At 35.9% G+C, this 22,092-nt stretch overlaps 1 protein-coding gene and 1 pseudogene across 4 annotated transcripts in view; one reads left to right on the top strand and one right to left on the bottom strand.

Moving 5' to 3' along the window:
- TEX29 (testis expressed 29) overlaps nt 1–11,322 on the bottom strand; it is a 109,208-nt gene extending 97,886 nt beyond the window's left edge. Inside the window, exons 1-3 of one of the 4 annotated variants that reach the window (XR_012487387.1) lie at nt 11,132–11,321; nt 10,839–10,935; nt 10,520–10,592 (exon numbers count right to left, since the gene is read on the bottom strand). Coding sequence is in view for 1 of the 4 variants with exons in the window: in XM_074297304.1 (XP_074153405.1) it covers nt 10,839–10,881 (43 nt within the window). In the remaining 3 variants the exon portion in view is untranslated. Of the gene's footprint in view, nt 1–10,519; nt 10,593–10,838; nt 10,936–11,131 lie in introns of all 4 variants that reach the window. The other 3 variants (XR_012487388.1, XR_012487386.1, XM_074297304.1) reach the window with 3 other exon arrangements.
- A 2,092-nt stretch (nt 11,323–13,414) lies between these two features.
- Nucleotides 13,415–15,416, top strand: LOC141560807 (charged multivesicular body protein 5 pseudogene; annotated as a pseudogene).
- Nucleotides 15,417–22,092: the final 6,676 nt, after the last annotated feature.

Genomic DNA, 22,092 nt, shown 5'->3' with positions numbered 1-22,092 from the left:
TACTTCACAGTAATAAAACCTAATTTAAAAAAAAACCCTCCAATTGTCATGTTCATCTACAATAATAAAAAAAGAATAAAAGAATTCTCAGATATGAATTTATATTTAATATCTAAACAAAGTATTCAGACTATCTCCTTTTTAAAAAAACCAAGCCTCATTTCCTCCTTTATGTGTAAGAATTCTCCTCACCTTTCTGATCCCAGAAAATGCAGTCAATCAATAAGCCCTTATTAAATACCTATTATGTGCCAGGCAGGGCAAATGAGGAAAGCAGTAGACTGACTCCTGGGCCAGAATCAGGAAAATTTATCTGACCTCCAATGCTTACTAGCTGTGAGACCCTGAACAAAGCACTTTAGGCAAAAGATGCTTACTAGTTACCTGGGCAAGTCACTTAACCCTGTTTGCTTCACCTTCTCCATTTGCAAAATGAGCCAGAGAAGGAAATAGCAAACCTGTATCTTTGCCAAGAAAATCCCAAATGTCAGCACAGATCATCTGACAACTGAAATGACTGAACAACAAAAACGTGCTGCTGCTGCTGCTAATACAAAGACATATGAAACAACTTCTACCATCAAAGATCTTAAAATATTAAGATCTTTAGTTACTGTTTTTTTTCTTTTCCCCTTTTTATCTTGAATCCTTATTTTTCCTTCTGAAATTTTCTTCTTCATCATCTCTTTCCTTCCTTATTCTTTTCTCCCTTCATTTACTGATTTGGTGCAGTTGCATTATAAGATAGGATAGCTCTGCTTATCAGTTCATTTCCTCTGTCCAATCTTAATCCAAATAAGATTAAAATTAAAAAGTAATCCTTTTAGATGTATTGTTTGTTCATCTTTCTCAAGAGGACCATGACATCAGAGAGGTGATGCCATAACATGAAAGTGAATTGGGTATAAGTGAGGGAGGATGTAAGTAAATGAGAGTGCAAGGTCACCTGCCTCACTTTCCCCTCGAGAACCATCTGGGTCCAGTGACAAGATAATAAATCAAGATGGCTGGAGCCCTGGATGAAGTGGCAGATTGTGACCTTTTTAAGCTAAGGTCTTTAACTAACTAGTCTCAGTTTTATTGAGGCAATTGCTCATTCAGTGTTTAAGGCTAAGTAAGAAATGAGGCAAAAAAATGGCCTCTTTTACCTGGTGGGGTTCTAAGTCATCTGGATGAGGAAGATCCTCAGGGTTTCTGGTCAAAACAGAATTTGTACTTTATGCTTTAGAAATATAATGCTAAATGGGAGAAGATTGTGTGAAAATGGGTGATAATAGGGAAGAAGATGATAAAAAGGAAAAAAAAAAGGTCAGTCATCTTAAAAACAGAGGGATGGTCATTTTGGAAATGGCCACTAAGTCTGAAACAGCAGATTACTTTGATACTTAGGCCCAGTCATACAAACATGCAGAATTGGCAGCCACTTACATAGTATGAATTCTTTGTCTCTGAAGAGAGAAAAATGAATTAGAGAATAAAGAACAACATTCTCCATTAAGTAATAAGCCATGTTACATTGTGCAGTGATCAGTGTTGATAGACTTAGCTCTCTTCAACTATTCAATGATAAAAGACAATTCCAAAAGACTCATAATGGAAAATGCTATCCTTATTCAGAGAAAGAATTATGGAATCTGAATGCATTTCAAATCATGGTATTTCTACCTTTTTTGGTGGTTTTTCCCTTTTGTTTGATTCTTCTTTCATAACATGACTAACGGGAAAATATGTACTCACAAACTTGTCAGATTGTTTATCCTCTTGGAGGGAAAGGAAGAAGAGAAAAACTTCGGAACTCAAAATCATAAAAGTGAGTTTTGTGGGATCAGCTCGTTGATAGAGTGGATAGAGCACCAGCCCTTAAGTCAGGAGAACCTGAGTTCAAATTTGAGATCAAAGACTTAACACTTCCTAGCTGTGTGACCCTGGGCAAATCACTTAATCCCAGCCTCAGGGAAAAAAAGTGAGTATTGAAAATTGTCTTTACATGTAATTGGAAAAAATATTTCTTTAAAAAAAGAGCAAGGCAGACTGAGAGAAATGTTGAAAAGTTGGGTTTCCAGTGTTGCAAGCTTGGAGGTAGTATGGGATTGTGGGTACCACTGACCAAGAGTTTTTCAGAATATGAGAGGTTAAGGAAGGTTAGGATTCACAGAACAATTAAGTGATCAACAGAAACCTTGAGAAAACAAGGAATTGGGGTGGGGGTAGGAAGGCACAGGTGGATTCAGCCAATCAGAAAGAGTCTTGTGGTTTTGAGAAAACCACAAACTTAATAGCCCATCCAGCCCAAACTAATTGGGGTCAATGACCTGATGACCAAATCACTGGGCCTGCTTAATAGGCTACTTGAATGTTAAACAACACATCCCAGAGGAGGAGTTTCTGCCATTTTTAACATAGGATATATTGGGGGAGGGGATGTTTTATACATATTAAGGGGAATTACAATCTTTCTGAAGATTGTAACCTAGATAAAGGAACAATACGTTTTCTGAAGGGAGGGGCTGTGTCACATGAGAAAGGTTCCCCCACTTCTGTATTCAGTGCTCCCTCTTCCCAAAGAGGGGTGGGGCCTGCTTCTGGCCAGAAACGTTAAGATGATTCCTTAAGATTCTTCTTCAATAAATTTTCCTTGATATCTGATTTTCATTGTCAAGAATGTTGTTTCTAATAAGGTTAATAGGAATCAGGGAGGAAAAGGAACTCATAGTATTATGCTTTAAATCACAACCAAGAAAGAGGGAAAGGCAGGAATGGCTGCAAAGTTTCAGAGCTATTGAGGCTCATCTGTCTTATTCCAGCTTAGGCAATTTCCCCATTATATCAGGATATGTTGTGAATGAAACTTTTAGGAGACAAAAACAGTTCGCATAAAATTATGTATACACGTACAAGAATATGCTCACTAAAATGAATTCATATTCTCCTAATTTGAATTATTTAATTCAAATCTTCAAATAAACTCTTCTAGTCATTTAAGGAGATCATAACATTTTTATGGCTGAACTTCTACAATAGTTCCTCACCTCCGCCCAAGTTTGTCTTGGCAAATATCATCACATAACCTGGCTGAGTTGGCGATTTATTTATAACTTATTTTTTGGTCTCAATCTTAAGTCATAAAAAAACTTCTGTCTTCTTGTGAAATTCTCTTGATGTCTATATTTTCCATTTTCCACAAGCCTACTAGGCAACTCCAAGAACCTCCCATTTTTGAACCTACTTTTTCTTGAACGTGGTTCTATGGATGGTGCTTTGTACTGAATTACAATTCTGAACTCTGGTCTTTGCTCCACTGTTAACTTGTAGGACTTTGAGCAAGCCACTTCACCTATCTGGATCTGTTTCTTCACTTGCAAAATAAAAAGATTAGAAAAGATTGTAAAGATAGAAGGGATATCTCTACATTCACTGAATCCAGGCAACTTAAACAGATCTTTTGGGGGGAAATGATGTAAATTGTGTCCCCTTTAACTTTTGGGGGGCCCTGAAACTACATCTCCTTTTAGGGGGAAGGATGTTCCTGAGCCTCAAACACCTTTCCCAACGACATCCTTCCCATGTTAAGTGGTCTCTTTCATTTGGAGATCTTGACCAGGGGCATAATCACCATCCTCTATTGAAATGGAAATTAGTCCCTCAAACTGCTCCCAGCTCTGAGGCCTGAAAAAAATCCCCAAAAAGGCTCAGAAGGCTAAATAAAAGGTGACTCTGAACCCTGAATCTTTGCTAATTCCTAATCAGGAAAGCCCACTGATGAAGATATTTTCTTCTCACTGCAAACCCATTTAAACTATCCTGCCAGGTTTCTTTGCTTACTAAAAAAGTTTCTTAGTGAAAATAAATTCCCTTTTGCCACACAGACTTAGGGTTTTCAAATTCTTTTGCAAGGGAACTGAGGGCATAGACCAGAGGAGATCTCTTACCCTCAATTCTTGCACTTCATCATAATCATTGTGCCTCTTAGCAGCAATAAAGTGGATCTCTAACTACTAGTTTGTTGTGTTTGGGTCAGGAGCTTGTAGAGTTCAGACCTGGAAGGCATCCATAAGTCTTCACTATAGATCAAACCATTTAAGAGCACTCAAAGTTTATAGGTCTCAGTTACCCTTGGTATCCTTGAATAATAACAAACTAAACATCTTGGGAAAACAGCATCAGGAACCCAGAAAATACAAATGAGGTTCACACAAGGCATTCCCCCTCCAGAAGTGGCCAGAGCCTGATCCTGACATAAAGACCCAATTCAAGAAATAAGAATGGAATTCTGAATAGTAAATAAACACATCAGGCAGCTAAATAGTGCAGAGGAAAATGTCAAGTCTGGAATCAAAGATGTGAGTTCAAATCCCGCCTCAGACAATTACCAGCTGTATTACCATGGGCAAGCTACTTAACTTTGTTTACCTCTGCTTCCTGATCTGTAAAATGAACTGGAGAAGGAAATGGCAAACTACTCTAAGTATCTTTGCCAAGAAAATCACAAATGGCATCATGAAACAATCAAACAAAAAGACCTTTGTTATAAGGAGGTGCAATGAGTCTTGAAATATCCAAGACACAAATCCAGAAGAAAATAACCCAAAATAAACAAATACTAAAAGATATGCCACAAAGCCACAAGAAATTCCTGAGAGAAATGAAGCAAAAGTTTTAGAGAATTAAAAATTATGAAATGAGAATGCTAGTGGGGAAAAATTAGAAAAGAAAAATAATGAGAAGAGTGGGATAATAGTTATAACAACAACAGAAATATTCACATATACTCTACCAATATGTAAACAAAGAAGCACTGAAAAAATGTCTGTGTATCAAGGGTTAGGGGAAAAAAAGATTATTATAGTGATATAGGCTATGTTACTGCCACCAAAAATTATGGAAAGATTGTTTTTAAGTAGCCTGTATTTATTGATCACCGCAAATTCTTCAAGGAAATGATAGAAACTTTGTATCATATTATTACTTTAAGTAATACAATAATAAAAATAAAATAAAATTTAGATATCTAGAGATGCCTAGAAAAACCCCACTTGGCAAAGATACTGTGGAGTGGTTTTCCATTTTCTTCTTCAGCTCATTTTACAATTGAGGAAATTAAGGAAAACAGGGTTAATAGGCTTGCCTAGTATCATACACCTAAGTAAATAAATGACAAATACTAATTTGAGAATTCAACAAATAAATTGTTAACTGAATGAAACATTCAGAGACAAATCACCCACAATTACCCAGACATAACAACTTAAGGATATTTTCAATAGATGTCTCCATACCAAATATTTACCATGTCCAAACTACATGAAATGAAAATCTTTCAAAATACAAAGATCTACCAGAAGAAATTAAATTTAACAGGATAAAGTACTTATGATAGCAATCATCTCAAAATGCTTTCACTGAATTTATACAACATCAGTTTACATCCCAATATTATTATCACTTCCAGAAAGTAGATATTTTATACACCTAAGTAACAGTAGTCCATAGAACAGTGAATATAAAATAATAATAGCAGGATAATAAATTGTCCTAAAACCATTACTATCTAAACTCCACTGAACAAGAAGAAAATAATATGATAATGGACATTTTTTATTACTTTAAGGTTTCCAAGGTACTTTGTGTATATTATCTCATTTTAGCTTATCCCTCCTAGATTTTTGTGTCACCAGAGATTTAATTTTCATACATCCCATTTATGTCTTCATCTAAATAATTTGTTTTAAAATGTCTTTCCTATTCATTTAAAAGAATCATAAAAATTTTAAGTGAGCTGTCACCCACTGTAAAAATGTTGAGCAGAACATGAATAGATATAGCATCCCTGTAACATTCTACTAGACACTTCCCTCCAGGTTGACATTAATTCAATTAACCAATATTCTTTGGTTCCAGTTTAGTCAATCAATTCAGAAGAAATCTAACTATCTTATCCTCTAAAATATCATGGCTGAATGCTAATGATAATTTCGGTGCTATCTTTTACTCTTCTCTCTCCCTCTTTTATGTAATCTGTTACTGATTCCATCCATTTTATGTATGAAATACAATATTTCTCCAATCTATCACTTCCTCCTTTATTTCTCCTCCTACCACCATTGTACAATTCAGACGCTTAATACACTAGATCATTGCAAAAGCCACTTAATAAGTATTTCTACCTTCTGTCTTCTACCCTTCTAATCTATTTTTACATTACTGCCAGATTAATCTTTCTTATATATAGATCAGGGAGAATCTATTCAAAAACATTATAATGGCTCTCAAATTACCTAAAGAATAAGATTCTGACTCCTTAGCTGAGTTATTAAAATTCTCAACAATTTTTTGCCACCATATCTTTGCAATTGTTATTGTATGGTACTACTCTCTCTGTTACCATCTATACTTTAATTAAATTAACTTCCACCTCTCATCTTTTACTTATATTCTCTACATCTAGAATGGCTTATTTATTCAGCAACCCCACTCACTCAATTCTGCTTATTGAATTTCTATGCTTTCCTTAAAATCTAACCTTTCTTCATCAATTAATCTATAAGCATTAATAAATCCCTAATCAGGTGCCAGACATTGTATTAAGTCTGTGATACAAAAAAAAATTAATATACTTAGGGAACTTATATTCCCAAGAATTTAATTAGGTACATCTACCTCATTGCTACATCATGTATGTTATGTAGATATATAAAATATGTATGTATATGTATGTGTGTATAAATTAAGATGATTCTCTGATTATCTAAAGTCAGACTCTGACTGTCTCTCTCTCCCCCTCCCTTTCTCTATTCCTCTTGAACAAAATGAAAAAGTGATAGATTTGGAGCCTTGGGAAGTTTTTTTTTTTAATTCCTTCTCTGCTACTTATGGCATAATTTGCACATTTGTGAAGCCTTAGGCTTTATTGTTGGCTCCCTTCTTAGATTTATATTTTCCTCAAATTTATTGCTATGTAAACAATATTACCGTTTTTCCTATGTTAGGACTGCTTATTATGATGTTTAATTAGGCAGATATTCACAGTCAGTTTCCACTCTTCCTTTTCTTTTTTACTTTAAAGCCCTTTTGGCTAGATTTGCAAGACTCCCAAGTCAATACATCTTTTTTTATCAGCCTTTATTAGGTATATTCCATTCCTGGTCATGAGTCTGTCACTCCTGAATTTTAAACTGTGATCCAAAATCCAAATCCTTTTCTGAGACACATTTTCTTAACCAGCTAATCATTTCCCAAATGTGCCTTTCTCTTCTAAAGCTCTTTCCTTCAATCAGCAGCAATAATAAAAATACCACCTATGCCCCTAAGGTCTTCATTACTTTACCCCAAGAATTCATCATTAACAGAACTTCCCGAATTTCTTTTGGAACTATAATTAATGCCTATTTAAGTCACCAGAACTGGGTTATAGTCATCTGGTTAGACAAGTCTAGGAAGATTCCCGATGACATCTTGCATACACACTCTAAGAAGAAAAGAGACCTATTGTTATCAAGTCAATAATTATCAACTTCAGTGCTACTCAGTAGAAAATCATAAACAAGCACAATTCAGCTTTTTCCATGTACTGCTATCTACAGTTAAAAGAGCAGGCTGATTACTCTGTTCTAGGGGAAAAAAGGTTAATAAGCTCAAGAGAATCTTTCCTACTTTTTAGCATTGCCAGAGTGGATGATGTATTTCATTAAAAAGAAACTGGAAAAAGAGCTTCAGTGTGAGAATAGAAGAGAAAAGAGATCAGGAGGAACCTGATCATTTGGGAAGTTGGGGGATCTTTAGGGGATAATCAATCTCATGGTTGAGTGCATGGCCATCAGCAAGTCTTCTGGGCAATTCCTTTCAGAAGAGCCTCAGCACTATCCCTTGGCTCTAAAAGTTCTTCCATTTCTCTTCTGGGACAAATTCTTCACTCCTCCAAATTCCTAGTCTCTGCTTGCCACCTCCAACAACAGTTTTCACTTCTCTTACATAATTACCATGTATCAATGCATCATGAACCAAGTACCGATCCGAATCATTGTCACATGTATGTGACATATTCCCCTTCTAGTTTGGAAGCCTTATCCTTCAAGGATTATGACTTTATATATGTGTATATGCATGTGGATATATATATGCATATATGCATGTGTGTGCATGTGTTTGTATATACATATGTGTGCATATACACAGGCAGTGTGAACATATACATATATCTACCTTTTTTTTTTGCCCACTGAGGGCTTCTTCACACAATATAATTAGAGGAAATTTAACAGATGTTTGTTAAAGTTGAAGTTATTACTAATGGCCACCAGGGAGAGCCCTTTAACAACTCATAACTTTCTTTCCTCATCCCTAAAGTAGCTCCGTCAAAAAAAAAAAAAAAAATGGATGAGCTTATGAGCATTAAGCATCAAAACCCCCTGAATTTTAAAATTTAATACTAGCTAACTAGGAAACAAGCAATCAAAAAAAAAACCCCAAACCCTAGGATACAAACTAGGAAACAATAATAAACAACCCAAAGCAAAACAAAAACAAAAACAAAACAAAACCCTACAATATTAATATTACACTCCTATACCTATATCCCAAACTAGAAATATGACCAGGATAAGAACAAAATGGAAGAGAGGTGACCCTTACATTCAAGTTAAAAAAAAAAAATTAGGAAGCAAATTAATGGAGGGGAAAAAAAAAAAAAAAAAGAATGCTTCCTCTCTCAATCACAGGAAAATAGGTTGTAGGTTTTCCTAGAATGTCTCATTACAGATGAGTGAATATAACTCCATATGCTCTATTACTCTCCTGTTTTTTTTGTTTTGTTTTGTTTTGTTTTTACTAATTAAAAACAAAAACACTTGCTTTATATAGATTATTTTGGTAGTCAATGGACAAATGAAAATAATTAATACATGGAAGTCCTTGCCCTCAAGTTGCTTATACTCTAGCTAGGGAGATAAAACATTTATGAACATCAGTCTAAAACCAATTGGAGGTGCAGCTAGGTGGCACAGTGGATAGAGCACCAGCCTTGAATTCAGGAGTTCAAATCTGGTCTCAGACACTTAACACTTCCTAGCTGTGTCACCCTGGACAAGTCACTTAACCCCAGCCTCAGGGGGGGAAAAAATTGGAATATAAGAAGTATTTGGGAGTAGCAGATGATTTTTATCCCCTGTCTTTTTCAACCACATTTCTACATATCCATTCCTCATCTCTTTCTTAAAACTACAGTCCTGAATCCATTTCTACCTGGATATAAAACAAGACATCATTCAGAATGTAACTATTGTCTTTTCCCTTAAACCTAGGGTTCTTTACCCAGGGTCCACAGAACTTCAAGGGATCCATGCTTAGATTTCAGGGTATTTACAAACTTGGATTAGTTAAAAAAAAACAAATCTTAATTTTTTTTTCATTAGCCTTTAGATAAAATTCAACATTTCTTTTAATTATTTTAAAACATTCTTCTGGGAATGTATTCACAGCCTTTACTAGCCTGCTAAAGGAATTCAAGATTCAAAAGTGGTTGACAAAACCCTGCCCTAAACCTACTTCTCTTCCTAATTTCCCTGTTTCTGTTGAAGGAGTTTCATTCTTCTAGTCACACATTCTTAATCTCAGAGACATCCTGGACTGAGACATCCAGGATGACCCTTCTTTCTCCCGCCTACATCCCATCAGTAGCTAAGTCTTGTTGATTCAACCTTTACATCTCACATCCATCCCATTTTTTGTAATTGCTTGGCTAACATCCCTCTTCCAGCCCTCATCATTACAAAAGTAACCTCCAAATTGTTCTCTGGATCTCCAGTCTTTCAGCTGTCAACTTGGTATTCCTAAAGCACATATTTGGCCATATCAGTTTCCCAGTGCAAAGGACTTCAGTAGCTCCCTACTGATTTTAGGATAAAATATAAGCACTGTTTGGCAGTTAAAGCCTTTTACAATCTGGACTCTAATCTCTCTTTCCAAGCTTATTTCATATTACACTCCCTCACACACACTATTTTCCAGCCAAATTAGACTATTTGCTATTCCCCACACATAACAATTCATATTCTACCTTAATGCTTTTGCAAAGGTCGTTTGCTACCTCCAGTGGTATATTTAAACATGCTTAACCATCAACTTTTCTGAGAGTAAAGAAGAGGGAAAGGAAGGAAGGAAAGAAGGAAGGGAGGAAGGAAAAAGAACTAAAGAAAAATAATTTATTACTCTTACAAATAGAATAATAGAAACAGTCCCTACGCTAGAAGAACTTAAACTCTAACAAAAGAGAGAAATACATAAAAGAAAGTTCAGCTTCAGGACAGATGGAAAAACTCAGAAGTCCTAAAGATACAACAGCAGGGCAGATGTCAAGACCTGGAAGTTTTTAGGTTATATAAGTATGACCAATGGAAGTACTGGGGGACTGCAGGGAATAGTTTTCATCTGAATGAATAGAGTTATCTCCTTGAATCTATAACTAATCTCTGAGTATTTAAAAAGCCTGAGATCAAGAGAAAGGGAAAGGGAACAGATCACCTACCCAGCTCCTGGTCAGATTTCCTGCTGCTTGGAGTCACAAATGAGTTCTGGAACTGCTGGGGGCTAAAGAAGAGCTAAGAAGAAAAACCAAAGGGTTAGGGAAGAGTATCTGTAGTAGTGAAGTCCTCCCCTCCAAAGGTGTCACTGGTTTTTAATTAAGCTTAAAACTTAAGGTGGGAATTTTATGGAGAGAAAAGGAAAGGAAATGAATTTTCCTGTGTTGTCTTGAAAAGAAATTCAAAGATATTCCTGTAAAAGATAACTTTTTTCAGCAAATTGCATTAAGTAGAAAATAGTCATATGTACTTTTCTAATTTTACCTGCAAATTTACTCAGCAATTGATGTGAAGTTCTTCGGGGCATATTTTCTATATTTCAACATGTCATCTGAAATGCAGAAGAGCTCAGCAGGCGAGCCTGAAAGATAGCACAAATGAAGCAAACACCATAATGTCAAGACGAACTCAGGTAGAAGCCAAGAACATGAAACCTACTGCCTGAAAACCACCCCAGGTTTTTTCTGAAATTCATCACTGTAAAAGGAGAGAACAAGAAGTACCACTCAAGGTTGTGAGGTTCAGACTTTTCTCTGGTCATTATAACCATGACTTACCTGCCAAACATATCACAATCCACTGACTGTTTCTCCTAAATAAATTCCAGATTTATGTTAAATAATTTTGGTGCTAATTCAAGTAACCTGTCTCCACCCTACCATGTAGCCTAGGGGAGAATATCTCTCACTAAGATCATAGAACTCTCATTCTCCTGGCCATGACATCACTGTAGAATCCCAAGTCATCATAGAAGAGATAATAACTTCTCCCACTTTAAGAACCTAGAGACGTAAAGGAGAAAGACATCAAATTAATACCAAAAATTGATGAGAAATTAGGAGAATTTTGGTTTTATGCTTTTAAAAACAGAAATCTGAGAAGGGGACCATAAACTTTACCAGTCTACCAAAGAGGTTTCCGATTAGTTAATGATCCCTGATTTAGCTCAGCCCTTTCATTTTGCATATGATGAAGCCATAGCCTAGAAGGGATAAATGATTCTCCCAGGGTTACACAATTAGCAAAGGGCAAAACTAGGATTTAGATGCAGGTTCTCTCACTTCAAAACCAATGGGGTTTTTTCCCACTCCAACCACCCTTTCTGCTGTTGTGGAACCAACTTATAAATGTGTTCATTTACCCATTCATCAGCTGCTGTGGTATGCCAGCAAATGTTTAACAATTAGCTCTCTAAGACAAATTTTTAAATATTATCTGTATTATTAGTATCTTCCCCATCACTTTTTTAAGTCTAGACAATCAACAAAACAATAAATCAAGCCTTGATCTGTAGTTTTTGCTAATTTTTAAGTGATAAATGTTCTACTAAAAATGAAACATTGGATCTAGCAAGCACCTCTGATGCCTATTACGTACAAATCATTGTGGATGATATAAAGAAGAAAAGTACTTTGACCCTATCCTCAACAGTCTTACAATCCATAGGGAAAATCAGACATCCTCACAAACATATGGTTGGTAGAGATAAGTATCATAAAAGTGTCATAAAAGATGTATTAACAAAGCCCTATGGGAATATAGATGATCATAGCATGGAAAATATGTCTTTTGAACCAAGTCTCAAAGCACAAGCAGAATTTCAGAATTCAGAGAAGTGAGAAGGGAAAAATGAATATTCTAGATAGAAGAAACAGTAGGAGAAAGTAGGAGGTGAGAAAGTCCCAGTGTGTATTTAGGAAACAATGATTAGTCAATTAAATTTAATTTGACAAAGTTCTTTTCTGACTGCTACCTAAGAAGCATTGAGCTAGATATTAAGGATATAAAAATAGGACACAAATCCTGTCCTGAAGAAGTTTACAATTTAAGAAACAGGATTATAAAAGTCCATAGATTATCACAAGGATAGACAAAAGGATTAAGAAATCAATTAAGAAATTAAGAAATACAGCTGTTAGAAAGAAGGGATAAGTGCAAAGGAGAGGTCCCTACTAATCTCTATGAATTGAGGTAGAGAGGTAGAGAATCCTGTTAGTCAAAAAGAGGAGGAATGATTTGATGAGGTAGGGATATATTTTGGGATTAAAGGGAGGGAAGAATTTTAAAAGGTAGAGACATAAATAGTCTAGTTCAGCTAGAACTGGAAATAATTGAAGAGAATTAGTATGAGAAAAGACTAGAAAAAGGGAGTGGGTAGGAATAAAATTTAAAGAGCCTTGAATGCTATGATAAAGATTTATAGGTGGGGGAGGGGAGAAGACCCAGAGAGAATAAGTGATTGTCACCCACAGTGACAAAGATAGCTGGTGTTTGCCTTTCATTTTCAAAGAGGACTATTGAAACCATGGGTTTGATTTGAGTATGAACTGGCTTGAAGTGAGGCAGAATTTCATTCACAAAGTTGCAATTATTCTCTCTTTTCCAGTATTGAAGTCAAGCGGCAAGACAAAAATCAAGATGACTGGTGATGACTAGGATATCTTGATGTCTCATGTCTGATCGAGCTCTAAGGGCTCCACAAAACCTTTTTCAGCCACTTTCTTTCCTTTTTAAAAAAAATATATATTATTTTATATATGCATATTAACTTTTAAAAATACACATTTCTTTATGAATCATTTTGGGAAAGAAAACTCAGAACAATAGGGAAAACTATGAGAGAAAAAAAAGAAAAAAGATGTGAACATAGCATGTGTGGATTTACATTCAATCGCCATAGTTCTCTTTCTGGATGCAGATATTTTCTATCCAAAGTTTATTGGGATTGTCTTAGATATTTCAGCCACTTTCATAACATTTGAAAAAACTTATTCTCATCCTCCCATTCCAGTGGAGAAAATCTTCATATGTTTGGATAGAAATGCCCCTAACTCTCCGGTTTTGCTAGGAATTCTCTGTTTCCCCCAGCTTAGACCACCGGTAGCCGGAAAAAATGAACCGATTTCTTCGGCAAAGCGAAGCCCAAGGCGCCGCCACCCAGCCTGACTGACTGCATCGGCACGGTTGATAGCAGGGCAGAATCAATTGACAAGAAGATTTCTAGACTTAATTCAGAACTAGTAAAGTATAAAGATCAGATAAAAAAGATGAGAGAAGGACCTGCAAAGAATATGGTAAAACAGAAAGCCTTAAGAGTGTTAAAACAGAAGCGAATGTATGAACAACAGCGGGACAATCTTTCACAACAGTCTTTTAATATGGAACAAGCAAATTATACTATCCAGTCATTGAAAGACACCAAAACAACGGTGGATGCTATGAAATTAGGTGTAAAAGAAATGAAGAAAGCATACAAGCAAGTCAAAATTGACCAAATTGAGGATATACAAGACCAATTGGAAGATATGATGGAAGATGCAAATGAAATCCAAGAGGCACTAAGCAGGAGTTATGGAACTCCTGAAATTGATGAAGATGATTTAGAGGCAGAATTGGATGCACTTGGGGATGAGCTCTTAGCTGATGAAGACAGCTCTTACTTAGATGAGGCAGCATCTGCACCAGCAATTCCTGAAGGTGTTCCTAGTGATGCAAAAAACAAGGATGGTATACTGGTGGATGAGTTTGGATTGCCACAGATTCCAGCTACATAGAGCTGTCTTTAACAGTATGTTATGTATAATAAACACAAATTATGGAAAACTGGGAAATATTTTGCCTTTACAAAGTCATCATAATGAATTTGCATATCCTTGTTCCTTTCCGTGAAAAAAAGTTTAGTACACTATTTTTTTTTTTCATTTAGAGGACAGTTATTTAATAGGAACTTTCTTTACATAAGATTTTAAAATTCTTCTATCTTACAAAAAAAAACTTGTAAAATTTTAGTGATCATATAGGACTTCTGCTTTCATTTATTTATATTTCTGAAATAATTAAAACCAAGGATATGTGATTTCTTTAAATTCTTCAGTTCCCTGATAGCTTGATAAAAGAAGTGATGCATTTATAACACTTATTTCCTTATCAAGATTACGAAACTATTTTGGACCATTGTTGTAATTCTTAAAATAGTTTAAATATATATACTATGTGAAATCTGACACTAATTTAAAATGTCTTTAATTGAGATGTAGGTTTTGTTGTGTCTTCATGTCAGTAAATCATCATTATCTTTAACATTTAAATTGGTTTTCTTTCTATGCTTTTTTGTCTTAAACCTGGATAAAGTTTTAATTCCAAGGTTTCCTCAGTATTACAGTGATTACAATGAGTTGTAATCATTAATGAAATTATATCCTAACACTAAAAGTATATTTATACTTAATAAATATTTTTCAAAAGGATATAATTTAATAACCTTTCATTCAACCTAAAGACTCCACTGAAATACAAAATTTGCCAATGGCAAAGTGTCATGAACAGTGACAATATGGTAGAAAATGCACTAAGTTGGGTTCTAGAAGATGTAGACCTTAGGTCTGTGTCTTGCCAGTTGATTAGCTGGGTGACTTTGGATTAGTCATTTTATTTATACGGGCCTTTGTCATCTTGTTTGTAGCATAGAGTTAATCATAGTTTTCTTGCCTGTCTTACAGGGTTGTTGCAAAGATTAAATGAATTAATATAGAATTGTAGGTTTTAAGCTGGAAGGGATCTTAGAGATTTTTTTAGTCTAACTCCATCATTTTACAGATGAGAAAACTGAGGCCTACAGCAGTGAAGTGAGTTGCCCAAAGTCTCAGAGAGGTAATAATAAGCAGGAGAGTTGGAATTCAAATCTGAGTCTTCTAACCACAATCCAGTATTCTTTCCACTGTTCTGTGCCACTTCACATTATGTTCAGTAACATATGGACATACTCTTTGTAAAATACTATATAAGCATTATGTTTTTACACATTATAGATGCTCAATAAATATTTGTTGAATAAAAAGAAAATGCCCCTAACTAACTTGTGTTTGAGATATAGTAGATAGGTACTACAACAATGCAAACAAAAATTAATAAGGGATTTAACTATCTGAGAGTGGAGTAGAAATAAGTTTACAAATAAATGAAATTTAATCAACATGGCTTGGTTACTCATTGGATTAATAAGGAAGGAAGGAAGGAAGGAAGGAAGGAAGGAAGGAAGGAAGGAAGGAAGGAAGGAAGGAAGGAAGGAAGGAAGGAAGGAAGGAAGGAAGGAAGGAAGGAAGGAAGGAAGGAAGGGAGGGAGGGAGGGAGGGAGGGAGGGAGGAAGGGAGGAAGGGAGGGAGGGAGGGAGGGAGGGAGGGAGGAAGGGAGGGAGGGAGGGAGGGAGGGAGGAAGGAGGGAGGGAGGGAGGGAGGGAGGGAGGGAGGGAGGAAGGAAGGAGGGAGGGAAGGAGGGAGGGAAGGAGGGAGGAAGGAAGGGAGGGAGGGAGGGAGGGAGGGAGGGAGGAAGGAAGGAAGGAAGGAAGGAAGGAAGGAAGGGAGGGAGGAAGGGAGGGAGGGAGGGAGGGAGGGAGGGAGGGAGGAAGGGAGAGAGGGAGGAAGGAGGGAGGGAGGGAGGGAGGGAGGAAGGAAGGAAGGAAGGAAGGAAGGAGGGAAGGAGGGAGGGAGGAAGGAAGGAAGGAAGGAAGGAAGGAAGGAAGGAAGGAAGGAAGGAAGGAAGGAAGGAAGGAGGAAGGAAAATAAAATATGGTTGCAATTCATGAAATTACACGACTGGGGGGATTATAATGCCATTAAGAAATATGGAGGGATACTGGGAAGGCAGATTTTTTAGAGAAAATAAGTTCTGAATAACAAATTTGAGGTGCAGTGGGTGGTGTCCAGGTGGAAATATACAACAGTTGTTGGGAAATGCAAGATTGAAACCCTGGGGAGAGTTGGAATCTAAGGAGATAGATTTCAGAGTCATTTGCATAAAAGTGATCATTGAAGCCATGGGGATGGAAAAGATTGTTAAGGGATGGAGCACATAGACAAAAGGGAAGGGTGAGGACAAAACCTAAGGGGGCCCCCCATGTTTCAGTGGCAGGAATATGTCTCAGGAATATAAAAGAGGCAGAGGAATGGCTAAAGCAGTAAAGGAATGATATGAGCACACTATCAAAAAATTCAACAGCTCAACATTTATTAATAAAAGAGTTTGCTTTTCATTGTTTGTTTCTGATTCTTCATGACTCCCATTTGGTTTGTTGTTGTTGATGATGATGTATTTTCCCACAAAGATACTGGAGTGATTTGCCATTTCCTTCTCCAGCTCATATTACAGATGAGAAAACTGAGACAAACAAGGTGAAGTAACTATCCCAAGGTCATACAGAGTGTGTTTGAGGCTAAATTTGAGGGCTGGCACTCCATCCACTAAGGCACCATCTAGCTATTTAATAACAACAGTAACACTTATAGAGAGCTTTGATCTTCACAATAATCTAGAATATGGGTATGATTATCATCCCTATTTTAAAGATGAGACTGAGAGGTAATAAGTGATTTGTTCAGTCATATACCTAGTAAATATCTGAGGCAGGATTTGAACTCGGGTCTTCTTGACTCCAATTATACTATGTCACCTACCTGCAGACATAAAGAGGGAAAGAATTCCAAGAATAGGGACACTTTTTATCACTGGGAACAATTTCTAACATATTCATATTCACCATTCATGTCTCCATTGATCACCAACAGTTTTGGAAATTGTAGTGTTCCAAGATAGACAACCATATGATATCACCAGAAACGGGTGTTTAAAAAGAAGAATTTATATCAGGGAGCAGCTTGGGATCACTGAAATCACTTAGGAATTTAATAGGAATAAATGTCAGTTCCAACATGGGTTTAAAAAATCAGCAGGATGGGGAAGATGAATTTAAAAAGTAGTTTATGAGGAAAAGACCTAGGGGTTTTGGTGATTTATAAACTTAATAAAAATATTGTTATTAGAAGTTCACCTTTCAGAGGGGAGAGGAGGAGCAAACATTCATCATAGGAAACTCGGCTCCAGTGATCACACCTGGAGTTTTATCTCCACTTGCAAATGCTACATTTTAGAAAGGATGTTGACATCTTGGATTTCATTCAGAGGATTCTCAAGATGACAGCTTTACTTGACATCATAAGCTCTCAAATATTTGAAGAGCCTTCATGGAGATCAAATTTGCTTGGTCCTTGAGGGCAGGAATAAGATCAGCAGATAGTCTCAAACAGAAGGAAAAAAATGCCTTAATCATTAGAATTGTCCCCAAATGAAATAGGATATGTTTGGGAAAGAGCACAAAAACAAGCTCCAGGTGCTTGGAGATTTTTAAAAGGCAAAATGACCACTTTGGTGTGTGGGTGGATTTTGTAGAAGGTGCATACTTAAATTATACTTTGGAATTGATGAACTCTGAGAATCTCTGCCATCATCTCAAGTTTCTTCTTCAGCTTTCCTAGAAATCTGCTTTAACACCATCATTTTTAAATCCTTCCTTCCAGAAGAATTCAGTAAAACAAAATATACCAGGCACTATGCTAGATGTCAAAAATATGGAGATGAAAGTGAAACTATTCCTGCCTTTCAAATGACCTGGATCTTCCCATACCTGTCACTTGTCAAGACTTGAGTATCCTGGGTGTTGATCAATCTAAACCTAGGGACCAACAAAATCTACTGCTAACGTGCCCCTTTCAGGTTCTGCTACCAAGTTCTTCCAGTCAACCAGAAAACGCATGACCTCAAATGCTGTGATGCCTCTTTCTTTGAAAACAGTGTAGGAAGTGAAATTGGGCATGGTGACTTTTCACACACTCTAACAATAAAAGGGTTTGGTTTTTTCCCTTTATTCAACAATATCCTTTGGCATTTCAACATGCCAGTATTAATGGTGACATGTGCATTGGATTCTCCAGTCTGGCCTCTGGTTCCCTACCAGGATAGGGCACAGCTTCCAGGAGCCTCTTCAGAGCTGTCTAAGCCTTTCTTCTCATTGGTACATGAATAATTATCATCCTTTATCCAATATCATTATTCTGCCTGTTAAAAAAAAATCAGAGCTGCCAGATGTCATCCCTAAAGTTCTAATGCTTGTGTTGAGATAGCTTATTTTAATGCGGAATTCTTAAATACTCGAGTTCTGTGATCTCATCTTTGGAATTCCCTCCAGCGATACAGATTATTACCCATCCTTACCTGAGAGACTCTTGTCAATGTCTTCCAAAAAATTCATCATAAAAAGGTCATCAATATGTTGGAGGCCTTCTTCAATTTCTCCTGACATCTTAAAGGTTCCAGTGGAGTACTCTGGCTGTTGCCTGCCATCAATTTCTCCTTATGTGACCAGTCCACCTTCTGTTCCTATCATACAACTTTTTGGTGATACTTTTATTCTTTATCTTCAGAGTTCCTCCCTGGAGGATTTATGGTTTGGGGCAGCTAGATGGTGCAGTGGATAGAGCATTAGCCCTGAAGTCAGGAGGACCTGAGTTCAAATTTGGCCTCAGACACTTAACACTTCCTGACTGTGTGACCCTGGGCAAGTCACTTAACCCCAATTGCCTCAGGGGAAAAATATGGTTTATACATTTTGTTCATACATATATTGCAGTTTGCTCCTATTTACTATACACCTCTCCATTGCCCCTTCTGTGATAACTCATCTTTAGTTCATCAGAGGAACTAGAAACACTCTGATGGCTTAACAAATTCATAAGATAACAGAAATTCTCTTTTCCAGTTTTAGAAGACATCACCTGCTAACTTACAATATATTTGAGCCCTTCTTTCCTACCCCTACCCCTCCAAAAAAAAATCTTATCAAATCTAACTAAGATCCTGACTGGGCCTTTCTGGAGACAAAAATGAAGCATTCTAACATTGTATTTTTAATATCTTAAGGTCATATTAACAAGCTAATGAGAAAGTTAACAGGGCAAGGGAGCATAGTATACTATAGATTCAGAGGCAAAATTATATTAGAGGCAGATAGATCCAAGTTCAAATTCAGTGCAAAGTCACTAAAACTCTTGAGTTGAAGACCACTGCATTTATGAACCTCTAAAAGGTCCCTATGTAAATTACATCACATGTTCAGAAAAAAATATTGATGGAAAATTTCACATATCTGGAGGCACAATCACAAAGTAACCATTTTTTAACAGAAGCAAGACATCTTTTAAGGCAGACTAAAGTTTTCATAATACTAGGACACAAGCCTCAGTTCCTCCTCTATAAAATGAATAGGAGAAGGAAATGGCAAACCACTCCTAGTATCTTTGTAAAAAACAAAATAAAGACCCAAATGGGGTCATAAAGAATTACACATAACTGAAAACAATTGAACAACCATAGCAAAATTTGAGGTTTAGAACTAGAAGAATGACCTTGAACCATATTATAGAAAAGGAAAAGTAAAGTCTAAAGAAGGAAATGACTTTAAAAGTCATTACTTTTTTTTTGAGTAAATGATACAACTAGATTTAATTTTCTAAGCCTTTAAATCTAAAAGCACATATTTGTTTAGCTGCACCATTGTAACTGAATATATAAATTACAAAGGAAAAATTATTAAAGAGAAAGAAATTTTATTCAAAAGATTAGTAAGTGAAGTCCTTCCTGATAGCTCCAAGTGCTAGTACTCGAGTTCTGTCAACTTTGATCTTGAATTTCTTTCTTTTTTTTTTTTTTTTTTTGGTATGTTCTTATTTTGTATGTTATCTTCCCTGATAGAATGGAAATTTCTTGAAGACAGGAACTATTACTTTTGTCTTTGTATCCTCAGCATGTGGTTAAATATTTGATAAATGCTGAGTAATAGTATTATTTTAAAATTTACAGAAAGCAACTATAATATAGTGTTGGATTTGGAATGAAAAGCCATCAATCTGAGTATTCTCTCTACTAGCATATTTTTTATATCACACTTTTCAGACCCATTTAAATCACTGAAGCATCTTCTTTACATCATGGGTGTCAAATTTGAAGTAGTATAGTTAAACCAGATGAAAATGTAATCATAACATAATTAAAATGTAACAAATAAATAAAAACAATACACAGATGTTAATATGTTTTTTAAGCTAGTATTTGGCCTGCAGAAATCTGTTACTATTTGAGATTGACATTACAGCCTCATACCAACTTCAAGTAGGAAAAATGTTCAAGTGTAATCACCTGTATTTTACAAATAAGTAATAAGGATATTTCTTATAAGGGACAAGGAATCTCATCTAAATCAGGATTCAATCCGATGACTTCCAACTTAGCCCACTGCTCATGGTACCATTCATTATCTCTTCATTACTAACAGCTTGATTTTGGGCAAGTGCTTTCTGACTGAATATTGTTATTTTATGGAAACAGGAGTAAGTGCTCTGGTCTGCTTATCTCACAAAGCGCTGATTCCTTATATAGGTGAATGTAAATGAGATTAGTATAAATTGGCAAAACACTATATTCATTCATTTTTCTAATAAACACTTAATAAGTGCCTATCCTAACTTGGCATTAAGGACATAAAGAAGGAAGAAAAAGGCTCTTGCCCTCAAGGAGCTTACTTTCTAATCCATATTAACTATCATCATTCTTACAATTTTTACCCATGTTATATAGTTCTCATATCCCAAGAAGCAGGAGTCTCACATTTTAAAATTATAATTATTTTCTAATAATAACAATAGTTTCACTAAATGACCTATTAGGTGATGCTCTGGAGACCAGTTTACCCCTTTTAAAACTGGGAATAGTTGTACTATACTAAGTATTTTTGTTTTAAACAAGACGAATCACCTCCCTCTCACAAATGTGTCTAGGACTAATACAGAGTAAGACAGCCAGTTGTGTTTGCACCTGAATTCATTATTCTTAACATCTAATGACAGCTAGATAACAACAAATTCTATCAACAGAACCTTATCCAACATTATTACAGAAGAGACATCCTGAATAATTTATTAGCATCATCTTGTGCTGCAGACAGTTTTTAATTTTACAGTGTTTCAATATTCAACATAGTCGCCACTTACATCCTTTCAGTTATTAAATGTCACCCACTTTTGTTTACAAACAAAATCAAGTTAATTAAACATTACATTCCAGTTAGGCAGAAATGAAAACTCCCTGCCTACACAAAGTTTCTAATAGAATGTAGTGAGGATTGTGAGGAAGGCAGTGACTCAGGAGAAGCTCAGAGATAAGGCTCTTAAAAAAAGGTCCCATTGTCTTTTATCATTATTATTATTTATTCTACATCACTTCAAAAGCAAAAACACTACATACAGGTCCCTTTCTCTGACATTTTTTCCTTTGGGCAGAATTCTCACCAACATCAACTTCAACCCAAAAGATTCTTTTGGACAAGAAGTTGAAAATAGAAAAATAGAAGGAAAAGCCAATTCACTGAACATTCTACCTACTTACTCACAGAAAGATGATGGACACAGGATACAGAATAAATACACATACATTTTTTAATAGGGTGGATACAGGAATTTGTTTTGATTGATTATACAAAGATTTTGTTTTTCTTGCTGGGAAAGAAAAAAGGGAGATTTGTGAAAATAAAATTTATTTATTTAAAAAAGAGAACAGTTCATTGTATAAACCAAAAACTGCACATCAAGGCTCCCCCCCCTCAAAATGAAGTCTTAAGAGGCTGCCAAGTTTTCAT

This window comes from Sminthopsis crassicaudata, chromosome 3 (assembly GCF_048593235.1).
Source record: "Sminthopsis crassicaudata isolate SCR6 chromosome 3, ASM4859323v1, whole genome shotgun sequence".
Lineage (NCBI taxonomy): Eukaryota > Metazoa > Chordata > Mammalia > Dasyuromorphia > Dasyuridae > Sminthopsis > Sminthopsis crassicaudata.
This window is presented reverse-complemented; position numbering and strand designations above follow the sequence as displayed.